General features: G+C 62.0%; 2 protein-coding genes across 6 annotated transcripts in view; both read right to left on the bottom strand.

Annotated features, from left to right (window-relative positions):
* Positions 1-991: 991 nt before the first annotated feature.
* SEMA4C (semaphorin 4C) lies at positions 992-11,090 on the bottom strand. 5 transcript variants are annotated; one of them, XM_059942760.1, is made up of 15 exons: positions 10,654-11,090; positions 8,042-8,187; positions 6,405-6,553; positions 6,016-6,078; positions 5,766-5,864; positions 5,594-5,690; positions 5,355-5,471; positions 5,106-5,257; positions 4,839-5,014; positions 4,402-4,546; positions 4,088-4,310; positions 3,853-3,965; positions 2,600-2,757; positions 2,441-2,511; positions 992-2,314 (listed from the first exon to the last, which is right to left on the bottom strand). In XM_059942760.1, the coding sequence occupies exons 2-15, from the start codon at positions 8,148-8,150 to the stop codon at positions 1,485-1,487; spliced, it is 2,502 nt and encodes an 833-aa protein (XP_059798743.1). In that variant the 5' UTR covers positions 8,151-8,187; positions 10,654-11,090; the 3' UTR covers positions 992-1,484. The 5 variants fall into 5 exon arrangements, with proteins under 5 accessions (XP_059798743.1, XP_059798741.1, XP_059798742.1 ...); XM_059942758.1 differs by lacking the exon at positions 10,654-11,090 and adding an exon at positions 10,183-10,256 and having other exon boundaries at positions 8,042-8,190; XM_059942759.1 differs by lacking the exon at positions 10,654-11,090 and adding an exon at positions 10,183-10,255.
* Positions 11,091-15,114: 4,024 nt separating this feature from the next.
* The window catches only part of FAM178B (family with sequence similarity 178 member B), a 98,232-nt gene continuing 92,630 nt past the window's right edge, over positions 15,115-20,716 (bottom strand). The window contains 3 exon segments of the mRNA XM_059943479.1: positions 15,115-15,529; positions 16,880-17,032; positions 17,352-17,429. Coding sequence (XP_059799462.1) covers positions 15,497-15,529; positions 16,880-17,032; positions 17,352-17,429 — 264 coding nt within the window. The 3' untranslated portion in view covers positions 15,115-15,496.

Below are 20,716 nucleotides of genomic sequence, written 5' to 3'. Positions count from 1 at the left end.
TTTTTCTTACAAATATCTGGGCCCTGCATGGCTCCTTCCATAGGACAGGGGCTTGGTGCCCACCCGGTGGCAATGGGGAAAGTTCCCCATGGCATGTAGCTGAAGCATTCAAGGCTAACAGTCCTGGAGGGTAAAGGCTGGAAGTCATCTTTCCTCCCCTAAGCTGGTTGGGAGCCCCATCCTCACACGAGCCAGCCCACACCACCTTAAGCTGCTTCTAGGAAGTTCCCCTCCTCGGCCCCCTCACTCCCATTTCCCCTTCCCAGGGTTCTGGGAAGCCAGGCCCCTCCCGCCCTCCTGCTTCTACTCCCCATGCCCTGACTTCTCCCTTTGGCCAGAAGCCAAGGCTGGCTCTCAAGAGGCTGTGGCCCTGGTCTGGCTCCCAGCCCGAGCCATCACTGTGGGAAAACATTGGCGCCTGGACTGTCTCCCCTCCAGAGAGGGGCACAGGCAGGAGGGGGACCACTGAAGGGGCGGCTGCCCCAGGACTGAGGGGGGGGGCAGTCCAGCCCCACTCAACCCACAGGGAGTCTCCCTCTTGGCACCCAGAAGGTTTTGGCCCAAATGTCTTATCTCCGTGACAGGAACAGTTTCACTTTCTCCATTTTATTTGTCAATATAAAAATACTCAAATATTTACAACAAATAAATACGCGGGGACACAATAAGTTACACTGTGAGAAGCCCTCCTCCTGGGGCTGGGAGAGGATGTGCCCTATCCACAGCATGCCCGCCCACCCTCTCCTCCCCTCCCCCTCCCCCTCCCCCCACACCACCTTTCCCAGCCCTGCCAGGGAGGACAAGTATAAAATACCACTGAATCCCAGGGCCAAGCGGGAGGCCCCTCCCACCCTTCCCCCAAACACACAGGAGGCTCCATCTCCCTCCCCCCACCCTGAAAACATTCACAGCCCCGGGAGTAGGACCAGGCCCACCCCAGAGCCCTGGACTCCCGCAGAGGGGCACAGCACCCTGCCCAGCCCACCCCCGTATGTACATGGCTGCCCCCCACTGGGGACAGGCGGGGTAGGAGAGGCAAAGTGATACAACCCCTTCCCCTTCGGAGCTCCAGTGACCCACCAGGAGGACCCCAGGCCAAGGGAAGACTCGACAGAAACAGGAAGACTATGTCACACACCCACACACACGTACGTGCACACGTCCACAGACACACATGTATATACACAAACACACCCACATCTCCAACTTCCGCCTTGAAAGGTTTTGGCTGCTGGGGTCCCGTGCATCTGTGATTCACAGCCCCTCACAGAGGAGGAAGGTGCCCTCTGTGGTGAGGCTGGTGCCCCGGTGAGCCACACCAAGTGGCAGTGCCCGTGCTGACAGAGCAGGTCCTCATGGCCGGGCGGTGCCGGGCAGGGTCCGTCCGGGGCAGAGCAGGTGCCCGTGCCATGTCCCTGAGGTAGCTGGTGCCTGTGCAAAAGTAGGAGCCGCGCCTCCCACGCCGCCCCGCCGGAGGGGTCCCCTCACACCGAGGACTCCTCGGGGTTGGAGTCCGGCAGCTGCTGGCGCTGCTGCAGTTTGCGTCTCAGCTCGTCGGCGAGCTCGGGCAGCGGGTGCCCGAGGCTGCCCCGGTCCTCCCCTCCCAGCTGTAAGCGCACGTATCCGTTGGCATTGGAGTTCCGCCCACCCCCCAGGTGGAGCCGAGTTGGAGAAGGCAGGGGCTGGCCGGGGATGCCAGGAGGCGGCGAGGGGGGCCCGCCGCCGGGCTGGCACCGGGCGTGTCCAGGAACGATCTTGAGGGAGCCGTCCGAGTAGTAGTAGCCCACGGGGTCCCAGAGTTTCTCGTCCGTCTCGGGGCCGGGCCGGAAGGGGGGACTGGTGGGCTCCTTGGGCAGCTCCAGAGGGTACACCAGGGTCCTCTCGGCTGCCTTGGCGCCCTTCTCCAGCTCCTCCCGCAGCCGCCGGCGCAGGGACAGAACCAGCAGCAGCAGCACCAGGCACACGGCCCCCAGGGCCACGACGGCCAGCCACACCAGCCCCAGGCTCTCCAGGGGGGCCCGGGCCTCCAGGGTCACCGACGGGCCCGCCACCACTGCCACCAGGTAGCCTTCGGCAGCCAGCCGGGCCCCCTGCTCCTCCGAGAAGCAGTGGTAGGCCCCGGCGTGGCGGGGCTGGGCGGCCATCACCACCAGGGCCTGCAGCCGGGCGTCGTAGAGGAAGGAGCCGGGCTGCTCCGCAGGCAGCTCCCGGCCCCCGAAGGTCCAGCGGGCGTGGGCGAGGTTGGAGGAGAGGCGGCAGGGCAGCACCAGGTCTGTGCCTGCCACCACCGTGATGTTTTTGGGCGTGAGCCTGACTGCAGCGGCAGAGAAAGCAGAGCAGAGGGTCAGTGCAGGAAACCCAGGCCGGGGGGCGGATGCGGACGCTCCAGCTCTGGCCCAAGGCCCACCGCCCTGGGAGGGGGACTGAAAACACAGCTCACCTTTCTTACTGCCCCGGAAGTTACAAATGCTTGAGGTGTCTGAGACTGTCACGTGCTGGATCAGCAGGGATCTGGTGGGGGAAGCAGAGGCCATCAGCGTCCCAGCTCTAACCCCCCTCCCCTCCCTGCTGGTCCCAGCACGCGCAGAGCCCCGCTCACCCGGAGTGGCCGCCCACGGCCGTGCAGCGGCTGGTGTTGACGCTCCAGGCGCAGTAGGGGTCCCGAGCAAGCACGCAGTCAGCGCAGGAGCGGTACTTCACACAGTCGGCCAGGGGCAGCTGGACCAGCTGGGAGCGGGAGCCCGCAAAGAGCAGCTTCTGCCAGAGAAGCACAGGAGGGGGTGAGCCGGGCCCGGACACGGCCTGGGGGCGGCTCAGACCGTTGCCAGGGGGCACAAGGGGCCCAACAGAGAAAGAGGGCTGCGCTCAAGTCCTGAGGAGGGAAATCTGAGGACTAAGAATGCACGGAGGGCTTACTACAAGCCAAACGCAATCCTAAGCACCTTACAGATGTGACCTTATTAGAAAGGAACAGCAGACCTGTGAGACGGAGAAATATAATCACACACACACACACAGCCCTACACACAGAGCCCTACACACACACACCCCTACACACACACACAGCCCTACATACACACACACCCCTACACACACACACACCCCTACACACACACACACACACACACTCACTCACTCACTCACTCCAGGACAGTATAAATAGCGCAGGAAGTTCAGTTTCCGCAGGGCCCGTCAGCCTCACAATAGCACCAGCAGAGCATAAGGCGTTTTCCTCTGTTTGAATGGTGATTGCCAATTTGTGTTTCTTCAACCACAGACTTTGTTTCTGCCATTATTCCACGTTCTGGAGAAACAACTTGAGCCACCACAGGCGGTGAAAGGCAAGCACGTGAAGGTGCCACAGATACGCCAGAAGAGAGCAGAGCACGGGCAGAAGCTGAGAGCAGCGCTTCTGGGAACGGCTGAAGCCGCCGGGGGCGGGGGGCAGGGGGCAGGGCTGGAGGGCAACGGGGGCCGGTCGGCAAGGCGACGTCACGAGGGCATCACGAACTGACACAGCACGAGGCCTGGCCAACAGTGGCACCGGCAGAGAAGAGGCACAGCGCAACCCCGAGGGGCCTGAAGAAAGCGCACAGAGCAGCTGCCAAGGCCCCGTTCTGGGAACGCAACCCCGCCAGCACCAGGCTATACATAAAATATAACGCCCGGCTGCCAGGACCAGGCTATATATAAAATATAACGCCCGCAGAGCGCGGATTCCGTTAGCGCTCTCATTCCTGGGACCCGCCCCAAGCTACCCGAGGTGGCTCAGGCATCTCCCCACCCCTGTACCGGCCAAGCACGCGACCAGGGGAGGCCTGGGGACAGTGGTGGGTGGGGCCTGATTACTACCTTGCTCCGGGACAGGACCAGGCTTTCCACCGGCTCCTGGTCAAACACCTGCAGCTCCTCAATCAGGTGGACCCAGGGCCCCAGGCTCACGGCCTTGAGCAGCCAGCCATCTCCTGTGGGGGAGGGGGGGTGGGGGAGGACAGGTGTAAAGAAAAGGGCAAGAGGCTCTTCCCACCTGGGGCACACAGGCCTTCGCCCAGCCCCCAGCGGCCAAGTCCGTGCCCCCTGGGCCCACCTGTGCCGATGAACAGCACTGTATAGGTGGCTCCATCAAGCCCCGTGACCCGGTCGGCCACCAGGTGGGTGAAGTTGGCGTCTTTCTTCACCAGCAGGGGCCGGCCCCACCGAGGCCCCACCTGCTCCTCCATCAGCGGGTGCTTCTTGATGAAGTTGAGGGTGTTGTCTGGCAGCTCCAGGGAACTGGTATAGCCATGGCGTCGGTGCCAGTTGTTGATGCACTGGGGGTGGGGTGGGGGGGGGAGCTGTCAGCCCGGCGGGAATGGCACCGGAGAGGAGGACCCAAGCGCGCCCCTGCCCCGGATGACTCACCGAGCCGGGCCGCGGGCTGGGTACCGGGTCGGTGTAGCGGCCCCACTTTTGGGCTTGCTCATGGTACTCCTTGTAGGGCCCCTCGAATACCCTCTGGATCTCTTCCAACTGGTACTCACAGACTGCTGACAGGTCCATGTCGCCCCTGTTACAGCAACGGAGGGACCCCCAGGGTCAGGCCTGGGGCGACCACAGCTCCGGGCATGCAGCGGGAAGGCAAGGCCCAAGCACAAGAAGGTCACGGGCCCACGTGACGTGACGGCGGCTCCAAGTGCCACCGGGGACAGAGCACGGCCCGCCTCCCGCGGGGGGCTTTGAAAAGGGACAGGCGCCTAACATCCTCCTTGACTCTCTGGACGTCCCCAGAGGCCTGTCCCTGTCAGACCCAACCTGCGGAGCTGCTCCTCCCCACCCCCACGGGCTCCCGGCCAACTCACCACCGCGCCCGAAAAACCCCGAAGAAGGTGGTGTTGTGCCAGGAGGCGTCCTGCAGGGTATGCAGCGCCTGCAACTGGTTGAAGTAGAGCTGCCAGTCGGGCGCGGAGCACACCAGCCGCGCCTTCAGGAACGTGGTCCACTTCCTCTGCAGCGTCCGCGCGCCCCCCACGTCGCCCTGGGGGACAGCGACGGGACACTGCCGGTCAGCCCCGCCGGGCCGCCGGGCCGCCGGGCTCCCGGGGCCACCCGCCGCGGGGGGTCTGTACCTTGCAGACTCGGGCCACGCGGGCCACCACCTGCTCGGCGTAGCAGTCGTATTCCACGGCGCGCTCGCTGAAGAAGAAGTACACCTTGTCGTCGTCCCCCGTGAAGCTGCCCACGCTCTCCGGGATGTAGGCGGAGCCCACGAAATGCGGTTCTACGGGAAGGGGAGGAGGGTCAGCCCAGGCGCTGGGCCCTCGCGGCGCCTCCCACCCACGGCTGCCCTGTCGGCTGGCCGGCTCCTCGGGGCTCACCGTTGAGCCAGAAGGCCAGGTACTCCGTCTTCATGGCGTGGTGCGGCCCCATGTTCCGCAGGATGACGGGCTCCGTGCCCAGGAAGTTGTTGAGCGTGGCCGAGTACAGCTCCCCGTCTACAGGAGACAGGGGGTCAGCCGGACCAGAAGCGAGGTGCAGTTGCACTCAGGCCACGTGGCCCCGGAGTGGGAACAAGTCCTGGGGGAACCCCCCAACCTGCAGCGGGACAGCCACTCACCCACAAGGAGGCCGGTGTGGCCCTTAACTGGGTCATAGGGACACTTCCCCTTGCCATCTTCGAACTCGCCACGTTCCAGGGTGAAGGTGAGCATGTCCTAGGGGCAGGGAAGAGGCGATGAGAAGGCGACGGGGATCGGTCGAGGGGGCTGGGGGAGAGGAGCGGCACTCACAATGTAGGTGCACTTGGGCTGGAAGGCGTAGGTACCGCAGACGTACAGGTGGGATGCGTTATACGGCTGCAGGAAGCGGATGAAGTTGAAACACTCCGTCTGGGGAGAGAGAGGCATCAGTTAAAGTATGAGGGCCCGGGACATGGGGACACAAGGACCCAGACCAGCACTGGGACAAAGGGGGCTCTGGGGAAAGGGCGTGCACCATGCCCCCTCACCCCCCCCCCCCAGCAGTGTCCCAAGCACCCACCTGGTTACTCTTCCCTTTCTGGGTACACTCGGCCTTCTTCTCAGCTGGCGCCTCCCATGAGATCTGGGGACAGGGAGGGGACACGTCAGCAATGTCACAGGTACATACTGGGCATGTGCTACTAGCACGGCCCATGGCAGCAACGTGGGGAAGCCAAGTGAGAAGACACGGTCCCCACTCTCTGGGAGCTTATTCCAGCAGAGGTCAGAAGCCCCAGCTGCCCCAACGCGGCGGACCCAGTAAGTGCTGCAGACTCGGGGGGAGCAACATGCTCACCGAGGAGAATGGGGTTGGGGGCAGCTGAGCCGAGGGGACAGCCTGGCCAAGCAAGGGCCCTCCGGGTCCTGCCTCTCTCACCCCCGCGTGCCTCCCGCTCCCCCACCTCTCACCACTCCCTGCAGCTCCAGAGCCTCCACGCTGAAGGCAAACAGGGCCTCCCGGGCCCCTACGTACAGGAGCCCGGTCTGCTCAGTCAAGGTCAGCGTCAGAAAGTCCTGGATGCCCGTCTGGGAGAAGCGCCGCACCACTGTGGCCAGCTCTGCAGGGACAAGGCCAGAGAGAGCAGGGACGGGGTGAGTGGACCTTCCTGGGACTCCGGGAGGCCCCCCCGCCCCAAAATCAGCCCTCCTCTATGCGATGGTCACCCCTGGTCCCCACATTAGAGCCAGCACCCCACAGGCAGATGCCAGCCAAGCCCCCTGACTGGTAGTAAAGGGCATTTTCTGAACAGGCTTTTGGCTCTGACAGCTCCACCCAGGCCTCCCTGGCCTTTCCCAGCCGGGGCGGAGGCAAATCTGGGCTGGGGAGGAGGAAGGAAGGATATCTCAGCCACAGCTTCCGGTCAGAGGAAGCCATCAGACCGATGGCTCTCACTCTCAGGGTCAGCAGCACTCCCCCCCTCCCAGCTTCCTCAGCTGCTGCTTCCTTCTTTGCTCTGCTGCCTGCTGCCCTCACCAGGGTCCAGCCAGGCCCTGGACCCTGATCCAGTAGGGCAGGACGGACAGAAGTTGTGAGCACTCCTTTGACTTAGAAAACCCTTCCCTCCAGTGGGACCCAAATCCAGGCTGTTAGGGACACAAGCACAGCCGGCTATGGGATGAGGAGGGATGGCAGGAGACGGAATTGGGCTGGGAGGCCAGGCCAGGGAGGTCAGGGGAAAACAGAAGCTGGGGACCAGAGATGGCGCTGAAGCCTAGGGCTTGGGAAGCCCTGTTGCCATTCGCCAAGCAGGGCGCTATGATATTCGCGTAGTCACAGGATTCCTATGTCAGCCCCCAAAATAGCTGCCGACCTGTCCTCAGGGTCCCTCTAAACCAGCCTTAGTCTTTGGAGCCCACGATGGGCCCAGACATAAGCTGGCAAGGGAGGGCTTCGTTAGCACAGAGAGGAGCCTGTGGGAGGTGAGCTCATCCCGGGTCCCCAGAGTACACGGATGATACAAACACCTGACATCACCTCCGCATACAGGTGTGTGCGCACAGAAGGGCTGTCGGGTCTGCCGTCCCCCAACGCGAGCACGTGCGTGAACGCGCACACACACTCCCCCCTCTAGGGCCACCAGACAGCAGAGTGTCAGGGCAGCAGAGGACGGTCTATCATATCAGGGTTGCTAAGGGGGCTCCTGGGGGCAGAGAGCTGGAAAGACTTGGGGGCAGGCGGTGACACCCTTCACTTCATGCCCATCCTGACCCAGGTTTCTCTCTTTAGGCTCTCAGTGCTAGCGATAATTCCAGAAGTGAGGCATGGGGAGAGTAATGCAGAATGGTCACTCTCTCTTGGATAACAGGGGCAGCCGAGCCAGGTCCTAAGTGTCAGGAGGGATCCTCTAGGTCCTGGCCTGGACTACCAGTTCTGGGTCCCTAGGGCCACTCACTCACATTTCTCAGTAAGCTGTGTCACATACATCAGTGGGCCTTGAGCCCGACTGCAGAATACAGCTGGCACGTTCTAGAGGGCAATTCCTTAGCACCCCTCTTCCCCCAGGAGTCCCTCCTGGCCTCCCGCTCCCCGCCCTCCAGGCACTCACCCCCAGAAGATACCGTCTTCCGGGGCACCAGGTTCCACCACACCTCAGCCCCAATGCCCAGGCCCCACAGTCCCACTGCCAGCAGCCAGACGGCCCAGTGCGGGGCCATGGCACACGCCCTGGCGCTAAGCTCCAGGCCAGCTGCCCTGCTGGGGGAAAAGAAAGGGTCAGAATCACAGCCAGAGAAAACAGACCGGAAGGGGGCCCACACAGCCGTGCCAGGAGGCACCGACAGGACAGAAGACCTGATCCATCCTCCCCAGGACTGCCCCGTGCCCCAGGCCTTGGAGCAGAGACCTAGTCCCCTCCGACACCTGGCCTCAGCCTCTACAGCCTCCAAAGGACCGTGGGGTCTCCCTGGGGGGAGGGAGAGAGCTAAGTCAGCTGCAAAAGTGGACACTCGGACAACCTCCGGGCCCTCCCCAACTCCTTCTCCTCAACAGGAAGTTGTTTAAGAAAATAAAAAGGGGACCCCCCTCTCCCCCCTCCCCCCCTCAGGCCTGACAGAGTCGAAGGATTTCTTAAAATAACCTCTGGAGGCAGGACCTGGCCCTACTGGGGCTCCAGCCAGCTCCAAGATCTAATTCTGAGACGCAAACCCCTCAGCTGGGTGATAAGCATGCGGTGGGGCAGGCGGTTGGAAAAGACCCCCAGGGAGGACTCGGTGCATCTGGTCTGCGGGGGTCCCGGCCCCAGCCTCTCGCTTCCCCCAGCGCAGACAATAGCCGGGCAGAGCCCCAAACCCCGTTCCACATCACAGGGCTGAAGTGGGGCCGGGAGCTGGAGGGGCCCCGTTTCCCGAGGCCCCTTTGTTGCCCAAGAAGGAAGGCAGGAAGTGGGTGGGATGGGCGTGGAAATGACCGGGGCCTCATCCTGTTCCTCGCACAGGATCCTAGGAGACACCAGCCCTCGGGCTGAGGGGCAGCGGGACAACGGAGCCGGCTCCGGTCTCATCAGGGATCTCCCGGCGGCGCTTTCAGGCGGGGGCGGGGGGGGGGGGAAGTGAGGACCCGGTGGGGAGCGCCAGGGGGGTTCCTCCTGGACCGCGGAGGGCGCCCCGGACAGGGCCGGCGCCTGCTGCGCTGACGAACCTTCCCAACTCTGGGATCGCGCCCCCAGGACCCCGGCCAGGGCAGGCCATCTGGATTAATTTCCACTGCTCCAGCCCTCCAATGCCGGGAACAGAAACACAGAAGCTGGGGCTATGCTCACCCCAAAACAAAGGGTCCCCGCCAAGACCCCGTCCCCGGTCCCCCCCCCCCCCCGGATTCTCCCCTCCCCCAGCTCCGGGGATTTGAAGGCAAACAAAGCGGTGGCGCTGGGAGCGTGGCGGAGCCCGGCCTGCGGACGCCCCCTGTCGGCCCAGTAACCCAGCGCGGGAAGGGCGGGGGGGGCAGGAGATGCGTTCACCAACCCCCCCCCCCGTCCCCCAACACACCCCCAGCCCTCCCTCGGCCCCTTACCCCAGGCCCGGGCCGGACCCCGCGGCGCGCTCCAAGCCTCTGCCGGCACAGCTCCTCCCCGGAGCAGCCCCGGAGGTGGGGGTGTGTAGAGGGGTGCGGACTCCCGGCGGCGCGCCCCCCACCCTTGCCCACCCCGAGCGGCGGGCCGCGGACGGCGCCCCCGCGGCTGCAGGGCGAGCGCTCCAGCCGGGGACTGGGCGGCGCGGCTCAGGAGCCTGGCTTTCCAGGACAGCCCGCCTCCCCAGCGGAGCGGGCGCGCGGCCGGGGGGCCGCGGCAGGGAAATCCGATCCCACAACATCGGCCTCCGTCCAAGCCCGCCCCAAACTTTCCGTCGGGGGTGGGGGAGCCGGGGGCAGTTCGGGGGCCTGGAGAAGATCCCGGCCGCGGACCGGACTGCACGAGGGACCCCCGCTCCCTGAGCCCCGCTGCCCCTGACCAGTCCGCACCTCCGGACCCTGTGGCGGCGGGCGCCGCTCTCCCCGCTCCCCAGCCCCCGCGAAGCAGCCCGCGGGGGGCGCAGGAAGGCGCTCGGGCGGACAGCTGCCCCGCCGCCGCCCCTCCCTGAGCCCCCAGACCCTGTCCCTCGCGCGTGCGGCGTCCCCCGCCCGAGTCGGGGGACAAAGCGGCGACCCCGGAGCCCCCTGGCTCCGACCCCAAGCAACCCCGGCCTCACTCACCTCTTCTTCGCGGCTTGAATCCCTGGGCGCCGCCCTCGCGTTCGGCTCCGACCACGGTCCGCCCCTGCCCGCGCGCCGCCGCCCGCGCGCGCCCGCCCGCTCAGCTCCGCTGCCCCTCTGCTACCGCCCCTCGGCCCGGCTCGGCTCGGCGCCCCTGGGCTCGGGCTCCCCGCGCCACCGCGGCGGGCGCCGGCTCTTTCTCCGCCGCGGCCGCGGCTCTCCGCCCCCTCCCCCCTGACGTCAGGCGGGGGGGCTCGACGGAGGTCGGGGGCGGGCCGCGAAGGCCCGCCCCGGAGGGGGCTGCGACCCGCCGCGACCCGCACGCCTACCCGCTCCCCGCCCGGGGGCTCGGACCCCCGCCCCTCCCCGTGCCCTGCCGCCCCGCGCCTTGCAGCCGTGAGCTGCGCCACCGCGCCGGGAGGTGGGGCGGAGGAGGGACTCCGGGCCCTGGCACAGGGGAGTCGGACTCACCCGGTCTTTCCGAAGTGTCCCCCAAGGCCAACCGCGCAGGCTGGGCGTCCGGGCTCGGGAATGGGGCTAAAGGGATCCCCACGCTGAGGTTACTGGAACGAAGGCGTGCGGGCCACCTCAGGGCGAGTATCCGAGGCTTCTTTTCGGGGCGGACCAGAGTGGTCTGTCTGTTGGCCCCCAATTCTTCTTCGTTTCTTGGCCCCAACTCCTACTGACCCCTGCGATCAGACTGGAACGGGCCTCACCAGCCAGGAAGATCCCCCAAGTCTCCCCGAGACCTTCTGCCCCTTGTTTCTCACGCTCCAGGCAGAGTGACCTGCTCAGCGCCCCCCGGCCAGCTCCCGGCGAAGACAACCCTCGACTCCGATTGCACAGAGCCTACCCTCAGGAAATGACTCCTTCTGGTGCCGCTGGAAGGCTGAATAACAAAGTGACAGGAGCCCTGATGTTAAGACGAAAGGGTTCTGAGGGGAGCCACGCTGGAGGAGAACTGGCATCTTCAGAATCGTCAGCCTCCGCCCACAGCCGCTCCTAGAAGTAACTTGTAGCCCCGGCCTCCTGGGCGGTGCTGGGGTGTCCTCCTTGCCAGCCGGTTTCTCGGAGCTGGGCAGGTGGACAGAGGAACCCCAGGGAGGCCAGCCCACCGGGACCTGGAGACAGATGCCACCTCCTGGCTAGGGGCAAAGGGCAGAGGTGAAGAGACTGGAGGCCCTGAGGCTGCGGTGGTGACTTTAAGCCCGGTGCAGTCCTGGAGGGGAGGGACACTTTAGGGCCCTGTCAGCAGATCTGGATTATAAATCAGTCCCGATGGGAGCTTTTGTTCTGGGTTAAAACTTGGCATCAGAAAAGTGGAGACCAGAAGAGTTGTGGAGATAATTGGGAAAAGCAGCCCAGTTTGGATTCAGTAACAATTGGGTCTTTGCTGGTATACATAAAGGCCCCTTCTCCCGCGCTGGCCAAAGCCACATTTCCCAGCTCCTTTCCACCAGAAAAAAAAAAAAAAAAAAAAAAGAAAAGCTGTGGCCTTGGAGATGCTGGAGATAGGGGGCAAGCCAGTTAATTAGCATGGGGTGGGCAAGGAAGGCTTTGCTTCAGCTGACAGGCAGGAAGATGTATGACCCCCCTCTTCCTGTTAGACCCTGCATCTATTTATGTGGATGTAAATCAATAGGCAGGTACCCCTCACATTTGTTCTGTGCTTCACACTCTGCAACTTGCCTTCACTCTGCCCTCATGACCACCCTTTCCAAAGTAGGTATTGTTTCTCCCATTCTATAGATAAAATGAGTCTCAGAAAGGTTACGCATCCTGCCCAAACTCACATAGATAATGAGCAAGGTCAGAATGTTAAATCAGGCCTTAAGGACTCCTGATCCTGTCTTTCCACTAAGTCACAGGGTATCCTGATTAACTTTTAGGCCACAAACACTCCATTTCCTGCTGTTTTTCCTCACCTTCAAGCCTCGCCTTCACCTCCCACCCACCTCTAGATGTGACGGTTACCAGGCTGAGACCTGAGCTCCTAACCCCACCTGCAAGACAGCCCCAGTGGAAAGTCTCAGCAGGTGGTTTGGTTTCACTGGCCGTGACCGTCTTCTGTACCTCAGGGCCGGCTTCTCCGTTCCTGCTAACAGACTCCGGAGCCCTTCCCTCCCAAGCACTCCTCAAAGATAAGGCTGCAGCTTGCCTGCTCCCCTTTTCCACCTTCGCTCACTTTCTGCTGCATTCTGTTCCTTTCCGGCGCTGGCCTTTTCCGTGGGTGGGTGGGCAGGGGATAAAGTTTCCTGCATGACTACTTGCTCATGATTCATACTTTAAAATAAAAGCACAACTGGTCAAAAATGAGGATTCCTGGGTCTTAAATTAAGAAGAAAAAAAGTTACTAATACCGGGAAAAAAAAAAAAAGGCTTGTGTATAGGTATATCAAGCCTCCTCAGGGCCTATCATATTCTATGGAAGGTATCCACTTTTCAGGCCTTAGGCCTTGACAGACCCTCTTACTTTCCCCATTCGTTCAACCGCTTGTGGCCAAGAAAAGGCAGATGTGCTAAATGCCCCCCGAGTTTCTCTGAGGACCCACTGGCAGCTCAGTCCGGCCCCTAGAGATGGACCCGAGAGTGTTCTCCGGAAAGCAAGGCCCCCCCTCACTCCCACACCTTGGTCATGTGCCATGGTGCCCCTCCTGTGAACTCCAGCTCTCCTGAGGGTGCTTTCTGAGGGGGGGTGAGGGCGGGGCTGAGGGGTCACAGTGGGGTTCGTGTAGTCAACACTGCCTGGCCGACTTCCAAGGGAGTCAGGAGCTGCTGTCAACCCACAGGGGGGAAATGAAAAAGCCTGGGTCAGCCACCCTTCAGGGGCCTTTCTGAGGGCCTGGGGACCGAGGGGAGTGGGGACATAGGAAAAGGACTTCCTCTCTCCACTTCCTCCTAAAGGAGAGTTATCAAAGCCGTCCACCTGGGAAGCCTTTCCCTTCCAGCCCCTCCCTACCACCATCGCCAAAGGAAGCAGGAAAACATCCGTCATCACAGCCCCGGATGCTGCTTTTCCAGTGGCTTCCACCAGGATATCCCTCAGCCTTTTCCCAGGGGCTTAGGGATCTGGAAAGAGTATGTGGTGAAGTTGCCAGCATCACTGTGGAATTCTTGGCCTAGAGGCTGGCTCTCTAACTGGTCCCGGACTGGTTTTAGATCTGGTCAGCTCCCAGCCAGTTCCAGAGAGGGCCCATTACACGTCCCGGGGGACACCGTACGCCCTTGGGTGACCTCAAAGTGCACACCTCTGCTCAGGTTACAGGGAGGCCTCTGGAGGGCCTGAGCTGTCACCAACACCTCCTCTCTCCTTGGCATCTATTTCTCTCCTGGGGGTGAGTGTGCTCGGGAGCAGGGGCGGAGGGGGGCAGTGCACGAGAACCGGGCCTGGGCAGGAGGGCTCCAGAAGCCTGCACCACTGGACAGCTCGAACCCTTTCTCAGAGCCCAGTAGGGGCAGCTTCGAGAATTGGAAACTCCCCGCTTCAGACTCTTAGGCCTCCCTACTCCTTCTCTGCCCTTGGCGGCGAGAACGAAGAAAGGAAATTTCAAAGGTGATTTCCAGGTTTCTAGAGCAAACTGAAGAAAGGAAATTTCAAAGGTGATTTCCAGGTTTCCAGAGCAAACTGAAGAAAGGAAATTTCAAAGGTGATCTCCACGTTTCCAGAGCAAACTGGATAGCCGAGGATTAACCGTCAGGATGTGCGGCGTCGGGGGCAGGGGCAGCCCTGAGGGAGGCTGAGGGAGGTGGCTCAGCACAGCCCCCGCTCTGTTATCGGAGGATCTCAGGCCTACCTGATGCCGCTGGGGCCTCAGTGGTACCCTGGCCGAGGGGGCCTGTGATGTGGCCAGGAACAGAAACCAGAACTCTCAGGCAAGCCGCCTGGGCCTCCAAGCTTCCCTGGCAGAGAGCTTCTTCCACCTCTCACCTGGCGAAGGCAGAGAGGCAGGGAGACATGGTACCCGGCCCTCTGCCGTGTGCTCGTGCCCTCTGAATTATAGATCTGCCTTGGCTCCCAGCATTCTGGGCACCTAGCGAGAGCCTCCAAAACAGGCCCAGGAAGCGATGGGCTACACTTTGGGGCTGCAAATTGAGGCACTTGGCCTGAAGGTCCTTTATTTTGGGGGAGTTTCCTACTTAACCTGCCTTACCCTGACCCCCGTGGTGTGAAAGAACAAAGGAGAGGGACAAATAAACAGAGAAAGTCACAAGCACCAGCCATGGTGAAGTTCCACTGGCAGATGCTAGGGTTGAGCTGAGGAATGGGCACAGGCCCAGTGGGCAGGGCTCATCCTCTGCTACTTCCTATCTACCTCCTGTGGCCCCTGCAAAACCCCATCCCAACCCAGAAAGGAGGCAGGAGGGGTCAGGGACTAGCAATGGATTCTCAGGGTTGGACGTGTGGACAGAAAGAGAAAGTGATACCCAAAGATCTCCTGGGGGTACCGAAGGCTCACTCACTTCTCAAGGGGAGCAGGTCAAAGATGTCCAGCACCCGTTTAGGGATCAGGGCCCACAAAACTGATCTTGGGTAAGGCAGAGGGAAAACAAAAAGTATTGGGAACTATCTTTCGGCACTGCTCCCCATGCCCAACTCCTAAGTCTGGGAGTTGATTTCAGAGCTCAACAATAAACTGAATTAAGTGTAATTACAGCCCTGAGCTACCATCTCACTCCGTGGATCTTCCCCAGTGGCAGCGGGGCGTGGGGAGTGGTCCCAGACCGGTCCAAACAAACGTTCCCCATCCCTGCTCTCTGGGTGTCTGACAGCTCTCAGGCCACAGCCAGAACTGCCCCTCCCTGAAGGTTTACAAACAGCCCTCAGCTGCAGGGGGTGGGGCGGGGCACATGACTGCCTGGGGTGAGAATTCTGCAAAGTGTAAGCGAGAAGTCAGGAAACTGGACGCTGAGCACGGGCCCTCAGTAAGGGACTGAAGGAACTCTTGTAACCAATGATGCTGAAATGAGACTTTAGCGTGCACAAAGAACCCTCACATTAGGGACACACAGAAAGGGGAAGGAGGGTGGGGAGGATGGTGGCCGGAGGACCCAGGAGGCCCAGGGAAACCAGAGCTTTGGAGACAAAGGTCTTGGGGAGAGGAGACGGTGGGGAAGGGAAGGAGAGCTGAGAGGTGAGCCAGGCAGCGAGAGGCAGGACCCTTGCCTGGAGGGGGCTCAGGGCAGCGGGGGAGGCAGGTGCTTGCTTCAGCTGGCTGGTCCTCCCCTGGCCTCCATTCTTCACGCCTCCAGTTACCTGGGCCATGTTCACTTCCTGCCAGAGCCAGGAGCACTGGGCCACCCCTGCCCCGCTCCATTAGATGTCTTCCCAGGGGCTGAAGTACCGGGTCTGTGGCAAAGAGAAAAGCAGGGTGTGACGGTCTGGGCCCAGGTAGGGCCCACCGATGTGATGCTCCCTGGCGCTCCAGCATCCCTTGAATTTCCACTAAGGCCTCCTCCGTGCCAGGTGCTGAGCCACAAGGCTCCTGGGGCTCCCAGGCCAGGTGAGGACGTGGCAGGTCAACAGGCCACTCAACCACAGCTCTGCCTTGGTTCTCTCTACTCCCCGTTCACAGGCCCAGGGCGGTGTGAGAGGAAGGTGGGACCTGCCCCCCGGCTCGGCCAGGCCACGAACCACTTTTCCTTCTTTTCATGACAAACACACTGCTTCTCACCAGAGACCAGTGTGATCTAGTTCCTTAGGGGTTGAGGGTGAGGTCTGCTCTCCAGCTTTCTCAGAGACTTGTGAAATCTGAGACCCAAGCCACAGCCTGTGGCTGATGTGTCAGCCCCAAGTCAGAGGTTACGGGGGAAGGACAAGCAGAGGGGAGTCAGAGGAAAGGCAACTTGGGAGCCCGGGAGCATTGGGAGGGGGGTTGGAGAAAGAGTTTTTACGAGACCCAGCTCATCTGCATCCAGGGCTGGGGGCGAGGGGGTGGGAGGGCTGCTTGTTGGAGGAACGGACAGAGGCCAGAAGGGAGGCTGCCAGAGCAGGGGCTGGACTGTGCGTAAGTGTGCAGGCTTGCGAGTCAGGCTGGTTCTGCACCCTGGTTCTGATATTTGCACGCCCCGGCCTGCATGATGGGGCAAGCTATTTAACCTCTCAGTGACTCTGGCTAGCTTGTTCATCTGTAAAATGGGATCATAACAATACCTGCCTCATGGAGGTTACGTGGATTCACGTAGAAGAGGGTCTTTATTCAATAAACATGAGCTATGAATATTTATTACCCAGGGAGTCTGAGGGAGTCAGGAGCGTGAGGGCTGTTGCTACAAAGACTGGAGGGACCAGGGCAGCCTGGGCGCGTTCCCCCCAGCAGAGTGGGAGGCCAGCCTCAGGCCCACAGGACAACTGGGCAGAGGGTGGACAGCTGGTGCCTCTGCTGCCCCTTCCTGGCACAGCTCACGACAGACTGGCCCTGTGGCCCAGGCTCTTCCCTCTCCGGGGTGAAGTTTTTCTTTGCCTTCACCCCGGAGTCGGCTGCTCTGTGCCTCCCTCACCGCACTCCCACACGGGGCCTCTGACTCTCGGTAAGAATGGCGATGGCCCACCGAGGACGCGTCTCCCCGCACTGCCCTCTGCCCCCATCTTCCAGCCAGGACCCGGCAGCTGCAGAGGGGGCGGACACACTGAGGGCTCCGGTCAGCCGCCTGACCACTTCCCTCCCCTCCCAAGCCTGGGGGCTGGTGTGGGCACCACCTGGGGCTGGCAGTGGGCCAGCAGCTCCTGCCAGCGGATGTAGGTCTGGGCAGCCAGGTCCTTGAGTTTGGTCTGGTGCATGTCCTGGGGGCTCTCCCGGATGTGAGTGCTGATGTGGCGGTCCAACTGCATGCACAGCAGCTGCAGCTCTCCCTGCAGAGGCCGTGGGGGGAGGGGGGAGGGCGGGGCACAGGCCCGGCAGCCACAGGCGGGGAGGGGAGCACAAAATCGGAGAAAGAGGAGGACGGGTCTGAGTGACTGCTCAGAAGTCAGGCAGGAAAGGGAGGGGAGGCGCGGGGTAACTGGGGGCACGGGTCAGTATCCCTTGGGAGGGCCTGGTGGGACGCTGGGAGGAGGACGAGGCCGGCTCCCCTAGGCCTGCTTCTTTCTCAGCCTCCCACTCCTTTCAGTTCCTGGCAGCGGGCTGGGCTCCTCCCCCAGCGGCCCCAGCCCAGCCTCTTGGGAGACTCACCCATTGGTCTGGAGTAATGTCCTGGCAGCTGACCACCAGCCCAGCCAGCGTCAGGAGGCTGTGGCACAGGTAGCAGACCTGGGGAGAGACAGGCTTCCCTGACTGCAGCTCCGGCCCAGCCCTGGGCTCCCTGCGACAGTGTCTGGGGAGGTGTCTTCAAGGAGGGAGGGCCCCGCTCACTCAGAGCTCTGCCCCTGAGGAATGACCGTGCTCCCTCCCCTCAGAAAAAGAAGAAATCCCTGCCATCCAGAAATCCACACTGTCACCCAGCCCCGTCCTGCGGCTCCAGAGGAGAAAGCCCGTGGGCGAGAGAGGCCTGTCCACTCTGAGCTCTGCCTGGTGCCTGTGGTCCCCGAGGTCTCTGCTCTGCTCCCTGAGGCACCCACGCCTGTGCGCACTGTGACCGGATGCCACTGTCCACTATATGCGTACACGGGTCCCCCGTGGGTGCCCAGCTCAGCCCCGGGGGGACACCCCTGCACAGACAGATGTGCAGCTCAGCCCAGACACTCCCACCGTGCTGACCGGAGGAGGCTGGCGAGGGGAGGGGGGCAAAGGGCAGGAGGTCTGGTTGAGCATTTGCCCACCTTACCCACCTACTCATGCCCTCGCTCTTGCCCCCTGGACACCAAGGGGGTGAAAACAGGACGAAGGCCAATTCTATGTGATCAGAGGCTAAGTTTGATCCCGGGGTGCACTTGGACTCTGTTGGTGCCCATTCATTTATGAGACATTCACCTGCTGTGCAGAGAAAACGAAGTACGGGGAGCACCCACCCCAAAGACAGGCGAGGCTCCTGCTGTGAAGACAGCCTGCTCCTGGCACTCAGTGGGCATACCCCTCCCCCACTCCCCCCAAATGCCTGCTGCTTTGTCCCCTCCAGACCCCTCCTAAGATAGGAAGGGTGGCAGGAAGCACCCCACCATCATGCCTGTGGCAGATAACCAGCCCTGAGGCTGAGCTGGGAGGGGAGAGGCAGGCTCTAGAGATGGCCAGCAGGGCTCCAGTTTGGTGATAATGGGGTTGGAGCTCAGAGCCAGCCAAGGCTCCCCTGTCCCCCCACTTCCCCTGCCCTTATCATCCTCCCCCTTTAGAGCACCTGGTGGTGCCCCAGAAACGGTCACAGCCTCTTTGCACAGACCCAGCAGCCTCCTTAGGGCAGAAGCTAGAACCGTTTTTGAGGGCATCAGACACTCTGGAGTGTAGTCTTCTCCAGCTCAAACACCACGTGCAAAATCCTGAGGCCACAGGCCACCGGCCCCCCTCCTCCAGCGGCACCTGCCCTGCCCAGGAGCCAGCCTGTTCTTCAGCACAGCAGCTGAGGCCCGCAGGTGGCTGATCCCACAGGCTGGCTGGGTTGGGCGGCACGGCACCTGGCAGTGGGGAAAAGCAGGGGGTTCACTGGGTGTGCCTCCAGGCGGCACTGCCCCAGGCTGGGGAAGATCCAGCCTCTGTGAGCAGGGTCCACCCACTGGGTTCCCCTTCCCCAGCCTGGCCTTGCCCTCGGGAGGCTCACTGCTTTCGGAACTCCTGAACTCTGCAGTCGTGGCAAACGGCTCTTTCCCGCCGTCCCAACCCCCTAAGGCAGGCTCAAGCCTGTGTGCTAGACACTGTACCTTAACTAAGACACAGCCACACACACTCAGACGTCAGAGGGGAAAAGATGCTTCAGGAAGGCAATCATTTGGTTACTGACACTGAACACCGAATCTCAGCTTTCCCGTGGACCAGGAGGACAAAGGGTCCTTCTGGCTTTTCTGGGGAGGCGGGGAGCGGTGGTGGTGTGCAGCTGAGAGGGCTTCAGGGAGGAAGTGACTAAACCAGGTCTCAAAGGAGCCGTAGGATTTGAGGTGAAGGTGGCCCTGTGTGGGTGGGGCACAGCCAAGATTACACCACCAGACAGATCCCAGGCTGATGGCAAGAAACAGAGGCAGGACTCGCTGGGGGACTGACCGCCGCTGGGGCACGAGCTGGGCTGCAGCGGGGGAAGAGGGGCGCCCTGGGGACTGGGCTGGCAGCAGAGGGACCAGACAGTGGGCAGTGGAGGCCACTCAACGCTGCTCTGGAGCAGGGAGCCTGGGCTGTGGAGGACAGACTGGGGGCACTTGGGGGAAGCAGGGGATAGAACCCGTTGGGATGGAATCCACCGAAGTGAAAACGCAGCTCTCAGAAGGATTACACTTCCTCTTTCATCATTTTTTTTTTGTCTTTAAGATTATTTCTTTACAATGTGTGTACTTTACTCATATAATCAGAATATAATGAAAAAAGGTTTAATTAATTTTAAACAAGACAATGCCAATGATAAACGACTGAGCCCAGGTGGGTCTGGGGTAGGTGTCGGGCAGGGGAGAGGGACGTGACCTTGGGAAGCACCCTCTTTGAGAGAGGGGCATTGAGCAAGCTGATGGTGAGAGGTGGCAGAAGCCAAAGAAAATATCCAAGGGCGATGGAGCCGTTGGGTGGCGGCCGGGAGGGGGGCCTGTCTGCGGGGTGGGTGTGAAAGCCCGGGAGGGCTGTGGCAGAGGGGAGAGAAGGACCTTTCACCTGTAAACATTCCCCCAACCGAAGGGGGCGCGGAGGCGCTGGGCCGCGGGCTCAGGTGGAGGCCCTGGCCAGGCCCCCAGCCCCCTGATCCCCCCTCCCCTGCAGAATGTGTCTTCCTGGGAGGGAGGCGTGGTGAGGGTGGGCCTGGGATCTGAGGAGCGCCCTGGAGGAAAGCCTGTGCAGTGGGGTTTACTGAGAGAAAAGAGCGGCTATGTGTGTACGGGTTTCACAACTTCATTCTTAATGCCGATTCCCATAACTGAATCTGGAGGGAAAATCCCAGGAAAACTATTCTGAATACGGGTTTTTTTTTGGGGGGGGGAGAATAGCAAGAAGGAAGAGGTAGTTCTGAAGAAGAGCCCTGTTAACCACATTGTATAAGCCGATCGTCCAAAGGGCGGGTGCGGGTACGGGGGAACCGTGCCCACTACCTGGAAGGAGGGCTGGGAGCATTCTCCCCGCTTTGGGGAAAAGGGCTTCGTTATCAGCAGAGTCGCCCAGACCATTCCTCCCCGCCGTCTCTGCCCTGAGGAGAGGATGAGGAGAGGTGAGAGAGGGTCCTTCGGCTCTTGTCCAGACAAAGGGACAGACCGTGGTGCCGGGGACACGCCAGGCTTCTCCTGCACCTCAACCCTCCTCTCCCAGGCCCTGTTTCTGTGAAGGTCAGAGAAGCAGAACATGAGCAGAAACTGGGGCTCCAGCAGGCTGGGGGAGGCTGAACCTGGGTCTCCTTCCTCTGGAAACTTCCTCCGGTGGGGAGGGCAGGGGCTGGCCCAGGAGCCCGGCAGGGGCGGGCGGGAGACAGGGTAGGACGCTCA

Source organism: Balaenoptera ricei, chromosome 13 (genome assembly GCF_028023285.1).
Source record: "Balaenoptera ricei isolate mBalRic1 chromosome 13, mBalRic1.hap2, whole genome shotgun sequence".
Lineage (NCBI taxonomy): Eukaryota > Metazoa > Chordata > Mammalia > Artiodactyla > Balaenopteridae > Balaenoptera > Balaenoptera ricei.
This window is presented reverse-complemented; position numbering and strand designations above follow the sequence as displayed.